Source organism: Pundamilia nyererei, unplaced genomic scaffold, assembly GCF_000239375.1.
Source record: "Pundamilia nyererei isolate P.nyererei 1_Seehausen unplaced genomic scaffold, PunNye1.0 scaffold00407, whole genome shotgun sequence".
Lineage (NCBI taxonomy): Eukaryota > Metazoa > Chordata > Actinopteri > Cichliformes > Cichlidae > Pundamilia > Pundamilia nyererei.
In genome coordinates this window covers 279413-286410 of record NW_005187808.1, presented here as the reverse complement: position 1 = coordinate 286410, position 6998 = coordinate 279413, and the positions used below count along the sequence as shown (strand labels likewise).

The 6998-nt window shown below is 39.8% G+C and overlaps 2 protein-coding genes across 4 annotated transcripts in view; both read right to left on the bottom strand.

Moving 5' to 3' along the window:
• The window catches only part of dnmbp (dynamin binding protein), a 57383-nt gene extending 56448 nt beyond the window's left edge, over positions 1–935 (bottom strand). For all 3 annotated transcript variants that reach the window (XM_013915953.1, XM_005753148.1, XM_005753149.1), the window contains exon 1: positions 608–935. The gene's annotated coding sequence lies outside the window, so the exon portion shown is untranslated. The remainder of the gene's footprint in view (positions 1–607) is intronic.
• Positions 936–4799: 3864 nt separating this feature from the next.
• The window catches only part of cpn1 (carboxypeptidase N, polypeptide 1), a 15688-nt gene continuing 13489 nt past the window's right edge, over positions 4800–6998 (bottom strand). The window contains exon 9 of the mRNA XM_013915952.1: positions 4800–4805. Coding sequence (XP_013771406.1) covers positions 4800–4805 — 6 coding nt within the window. The remainder of the gene's footprint in view (positions 4806–6998) is intronic.

The following is a 6998-nucleotide window of genomic DNA, read 5'->3' as shown; positions in this document are numbered from 1 at the left end:
GTTCCTCTCCTTCAGGGAACAGAAGTTATAGACATAACTAATCGGTTCTCGTTTTGAGGACATCTGTTTACAAAATCACAATGTGTGTGATGACTTCATTGAAAGATCAAGAAGAAATCCCCCTTCACTTTAACGCTAGTCAAGAGTTTGGGGGTAAATCACTAATGCTATATCCTCTGAGGTGATGGAAACACGGTTGTGTGTGGCTGTGTGTGTGTGTTGATCTCGCTCACATGGCATAACAACTGACAGCGACGACCACAGGTGACAGACAGACAGCGGGGGGATTATTTAGTCTGCAGCACTTGTGTTTACTGCTACTCATTCAGCTCACGTCAGTAGTCCGCTGGAGTAATAGCTGCGTATTAACACACCGTAGGACGTGTCTGCGGACTGTCATGTATGGGGTACACCCCAAAAGTGCCGCTATTAGAGCGCACACTTCAATGAACAAATTGTACAAGTCTCAGGTCTAGTAGAGAAAAAACTGATGTCGTGGCTATAGACGAAAAACCGCGTATTTCTATGTAACTGAACCCCGGTGCTTATAAACTTCGACTGGCACCGTGTAGCAGTCAACGTTTGACTTTCAATGCGCTTTGCTTACCTTTTGGGACCAGGCCGTTAGATCCACTCAGACTAGATACCCAACTTCTCGAGCCTGGTGATGTGGTGCGGTGTTGGCGGAGTTGCCCTTCTCCACGACACCGCAACTTTTTAACAGCTACGCGTCCCACAGCCTCGGAGCTGTGCGCCGAGTCATTATTTCCTAGAAGAGCTGTGTGGTTTTGTTTGCGAAAGGCATTAAAACATGTTGACACGCAAGAAGCGGTCCGGCTGTGGTCCTCTGCGGGTGTCGATGTAATCAGCTGTCATCACATTAGCCACGAGAAGAGCCGAGCTGCTCTGCGCCTCTCCTCTCCATGCTTACACACTTTCAACGCCACCCACTTTTCCCGAACAGACCCGCGGCTGGCTCGGCTGATGCCTGACTGAAAAGATTTGAGCAACCTGGCTACTTTTACTCTAGCTTTATATGAAGTTTTTCAAAAGTAGTGTTAGAAGAGTATGTATGTGTGCACTGTTATTTATTCAAAAACGAATAGATTAGTATATACGTGATAACTACTGGGGCCTGTTTCAGTGCAGAAGCCCATTAGCTTACGTTATGCTATCGCATACACATCTTGATATTTTTACTCCTAAAATCAGCTAAAGTAGCTTGGCATGACTCATATTTCAAATATTTATAATTTAGCAGCCCCTAGGTTAATCCACTGTATAAAGCAACCTTAGAAACTTGGCTTAAAATGGTGCTTTTAGGCCAAGTTTCTTGTGATTGGTTACTCTTCCAAAACAGAAGGTTTAAACAGTACATGGGTGCAGCTGGTTATTCGCTGTCTTTGACATCATATAGGAGAAAAAAATTGCAGGAAACTCAATGTTTGAGGAGCCTGAATATTCTAACTTCATGATCCGAAATTTGGGGCCTTTTTATCATTTGCATCCAGTATTGTATTTTATTACTCTCTATATGTCTCTAGATCACTGAAAATTACTTCGACCTGGGCCATTTTTACATATGACACATTATTATTAGACAAGAACAGAGAGCATCCAGTTTTGTTCTGTTTTTTCAGTTATCAGTCAACTGGCTGATTACAGTTTTTCAAATGTAATCCACTAGAGTGGCTCTCTAAATTTTAAAATCTTTAATTCTGTTTAATTTCAGGGTCTTCTTGGACTAGCATAGTCAATATTTTTGTAAACCATGTATCCAAACGTTAGAATTTGCTGCTTAACCTAGTCATTTTAATCAGCTTTAATAATACAGTCACATGTTGCTTGTAGAAGCCCTTTGAGAGACAGAACAAACCCGTTTACAAGCAGGGAATAAATATATACCAATGCTTTCTCGGTTCTTCAGTCTCATTCCACCACAGGTCAGCACTCGTTTGTACTGTGACGTTGACCCAAACCAAAAAAAAAAAAAAAAAAGTGTTCACAGCAGTTTTAGGAAGTAACATCATCCCCAAGTTTGGAACTTGTGAGTTTCCGTCTTTCTTTATTTGGTGACCGCACAAGTCATTTGACTGAAATTAATCCTGACTGTTGAGATTTTTTTCTTTAATGTGGTAAGTGTTTTGGGACTAGAAGTAAATATAAAGAAGAAGAATTTTGTTTAATACAGCTTTCTGACACCCAGCAGGAAGGTGTCACTAGTATCCTCTTATGTGGCTGTCTTCTCAAACTGCAGCTCTTTCATTTGGAGTCATTAGGACGCTGAAATCTTTTTTTAGAGACAGAAAATCATAGTGGCCGCATGAGCAGTTATATGTTGGGTAGATCTTTTCGCAGCCATGGTGTTGTGGTGTGAAATCAGTTTTTGCTGCCTCTGCAGTAATAACAGCTTCCTCATATGTGATCTTGTATATGCAGAACAATGGGAGGAAACAGTCAGTTGGATGCTTTAGCTTTGAGCAGAGGACACGGAAAAGGAAAAGATACAGGACCGGACACTGTCGCCTACATTGAAATGGACTTAAACCAGCATAAACAGAAATGCTTACAGTTTTTGTTTATGCTGGTTTATTAAAAAGCACTATCACTGTGTTGGAACCCCTTTTGTGATCAGCATTGCTTTCATTTTTCATGGCAAAGATTCAACAAAATGTTTTGGAAAATTCTTCAGAGATTTTGGTTCATATTGATGTGATAGCATCACACGGTTGCTGTATGTGTGTCGGCTGCACATCCATGATGTGAATCTCCCATACACCACATCCCAAATGTGCTCTTTTGGCCTGAGATCTGGTGAGTACGCTGAACTCACTTTCTTCTTGCCATATTTTGTTTCTTGTCTTATTCAAGAAACCAGTTTGATCATACAGGAATGGACATCATCATCAACAATACTCAGGTGGACTGTGTTGTTTAAACAATGCTCATTTGGTGCTAATGGATCCAAAGCATACCAGAAAAATATCCCCAACACCATTACACCACTACCAGCAGCCTAAACTGTTGATACAAGACAGGATGGATCCATGCTTCCATGATGTTTACCTCAAGAATCATCACGTCAGACCAACTGTGGTGAGGAAATTTGCATCTTATCCTCATTTTCCTGTTTTTAGCCCACAGGAGTGGATGCCTATAGTTTTCTGCTGCTGTAGGCCATCTGGCCTTCTGAAAACCTTCTTTTGTAATGACTTGTAATTTGAGTTACTGTTGCCTTTCTATCAGGTCAAAGCAGTCTGGCCATAGTCCTCTGACATGAAATTTAATTCAACTTTTTAAAAACCAGTTTTATTTATATAATGCCAAATCCCAACAACAGTTGCCTCAAGGCACTTTATATTGTAAGGTAAAGACCCTATGATAAGACAAAGAAAATGGAGAAAAACAAAGAAAACCCCTATGACCCCCAGGAGCAAGTGCTTTGGTGACAGTGGGAAGAAAAAACTCCCTTTTAACAGGAAGAAACCTCCAGCAGAACCAGGCTCAGGGAGGGGCAGCCATCTGCTGCGACCAGTTGGGGGTGAGCAGATGAAAATAGGACAAAGGCATGCTGTGGAAGAGAGCCAGAGATGAATAATAACTAATAATTTAATGCAGAGAAGTGTATACAGACATAGTGAGTAAAAAAGGTGACTGAAGAAGAAACACTCAATGCATCATGGGAATGCAGCAGCCTACACCTATCGCAGCATAACTAAGGAAGGACAGGGTCACCTGATCCAACCATAACTATATGCAAGCCTAATCTTAAAGAGTGTCTGTCTGCTGAATCCAAACTAGAAGCTGATTCCACAAAAGATGGCCTGAAAGCTGAAGGCTCTGCCTCCCATTGTACTTTTAAACACTCTCGGAACCACAAGTAAGCCTGCAGTCTGAAAGTGAAGAGCTCTAATGGGGTGATACCGTACTATCATGTCATTAAGATAAGATAGCATCTGACTATTCAAGACCTTGTATGTGAGGAACAGGATTTTAAATTAAATTCTGAATTTAACAGGAAGCCAATATGAGAGAAAAGCTTTCTGTCTTTTAATCTCTGTCAGTACTCTGTTAAATCACCTTTCAGCTGGTTGTGCTATCTACATGCATAAATGCACAGAGTTGCTGCCATGTGATTAGCTGATGGATTGACTGTCTCCATCATCCTGACTCATTGAATGTGGATAAATCAGTGTGGGAGATGCCTGGACTGCTGGTGGGCTTCATTGACGCCACATTTAACCAGTCTACACAAGTGCAACCCCACGTGCACGCACACAAATGCATACTACAGCTGGGAACACTCCAGATCATCAACCACTTATGAATCGCCAGCTTTGTTTCTTTTCACAGTAGCCACTTTCATCCAAGGGCAAAATGTGGGTCTATTGTTGTCTTTCAATATTTTCCTGCCAGTTAAGCGTCACTACAATGGTTTGTGTGAAGAGAATACACTGGCTGTCACACAATCATCCGATTGTGTTGCCTCTGAGAAACATGAGCTATGATGGTTGACTGGCCAAAAGAAAAGTTATTGTAGTTACCAGACTGATCCCTGAACTGATGTCAGTAAGGATGAATTAATGACTATTATGATTCAATTTTGCCATAACAAAAGCTTTAATGTCACATGATAATCTCAAGCAGGCAATAGTCATTTTTTGACTTCAGGATTACTGTGCAGTCGTGTGATGCAAGCACCATTTCATTTTTCTCTCTTCAGAAAATAAAAAGGGGAAATATCTGTTTTTTATTAAAACACTCTTATTGAAGTTGGGTGATGAAATTTAACACATCAACTAAATCTACAAAGAACAGAAGAGATCAGAAGCTAAACACAAAGAAACATACGGATATGTGCGATTCTCTGTGCATTATCACTTACAAAATTTGTTGCTGAATTACAGTAATCTACTGTTTTTACTTTGTATTTAACTATTTATGGATTTCCTCATGTGTTTCTGTGGAAAGTCGGGGTCATAAATTCACAGAATGCCTGGTGAAGTACGCTTTTCCGCTTTCCTGTTTGTCAGAGAGAGGCTGTTGTGCTTGTTATGGAAATGACACAGAAAGGCAGATATCTGGAGCAGATAGATACACACACACACACACACACACACACACACACACACACTGAAAAGGTCAATTGTTAACAGCAAAAAAGAATTGAAGGTGACTTTTAGGCCCGCATAATAGATCCAGAGAAGCTGTCGAACCATAAATCATAAATCATACATAGTTTCACTTTAGTTTCAACCTGCCTGAGGGAAACCTGTTGAAAGAGCAGGTTTGAGACTCCAGTTTGAAAAACACGTTTAGAGGTTTGATCTCTGGTCAACAAAACATATCATAAAATTACACAGCAATTTTTTGCCTACAAAATGTTATCATGAAATATGATGTCAGTGACGTTTATGTTTCCACCTAACGGGATCCTTTGCTGCCATCTGCAGGAAGTCGAGGCTCAGTCTTGTGACTTTAGCTTGTTGTGTATCATTTGTTTGAAGCACCACACTGATCAGCAGTTTGTTCATGTGTCTCAAATAGACAAACTTCAGTGAGTTCTTATAGGACCAAATAAATAACAACAAGTCAGCACTATGATATGGCTCTACAACTATCAAAAACTAGTGTCTGAGAGCATCCTGCTGCCATACAAAAGGAAATTGTAACAACATTACATCACAGACATCTCAAATGTACTTATAACAGTGTTGTAATCTGTATGAAGATAAAACCCAAACATCTAAGCCACTAACTCTAAAGTGAGGGGATTTAACTTTTTGCCACGGTCCACATAAAGGCAGGAATAATTTTAGGTTATTCTTATTATTAAGTTATTCTGAGGGACCATCATTACCCTGTAAGGAAACATTACTGTGCTGAGGGGATCGGTGTCTTTTAATGATAACAAATGGTGGGAACAAATGATGGGAACGAGGGCTCCCTGAATGAAGTTTGAACATGTGCTATGTGCGGTGACATCTGTGGGACAGTTTGGACCCATCTAAATCCCGTGTGAGGGAATATCTTTTGGAGTAAAAAAACAAAGGCGTCCTTTTGTTGAGAAATTCAATTCAACAGAAAGAATATGTAACTATTTGACTAAGTCCTGCGTTGTTTTTTATGCATCAGTGACATCTACTGTATGCACCCTGAAATGCACATTTTCCTATGAGTCCATATATTATTTCCATCACACACAGAAATAGTCCTAAAGAACCCAAATGAATAAATAAAATAAATATAAATAAATATTCATTTAAATAGATTAATCAGCTCTGTTCTTTAGCAAGACTGTATAATAAAACAGAACTATGTGAGAAAGGAAAACAAACATTTTATTTTGAAGAAAAATTTACAGTCTGTTGAGAAGAATTACAAATATAGATAAATAAATGAAGAAATGTGTAAATGTAAAAATATAATAAAAATGGGAATATAAATTGGGTCGTTGACCCAGTGTTTTCAGTTTTGTACCTTTATTTGTGTTCTCGTCTTGGTTTATTACTGTGAAGGTTTTGGTTTCTGTTTTGTATTTTCCCCGGTCCTTCTTGGTTTATGATTTTGTAGTTCTTAAGTTTGGGTTTCCATACTCCCTCTGTTCTGTGTCCAGTCGGTGTCTGTGTCTGCCATGCTCCCACATCTCTGTTCCCTCTGTTGCAGTGTCTGCTTGTGAGTCTGTCTGTAAGTTCAGTCTGTGTTTCCTGTTTTACTTTGAAAGTCCGTATCTCATGTTAATGTGTCTGGTTTGCTTCCTTTGACTTGTCAGCCCTGATTTGCCCCAGCTGTGTTTCCCTCCTGTCTCCCATTCCCTGAGTGCTCCCTCTGTGTATTTAAGTCCTGTGTTTTCATTTGTCTGTGTCATGATCTACCCTCATCTTACTGTGTGTTCTGGCTACCTGTGCGAGTGCCTATTGTCATTTTTGTTACTTTTGAGTTCACATTTTGACTCACTTGACATTGATTTTTTTTGAAAAAGAATTATTACCAAAAAA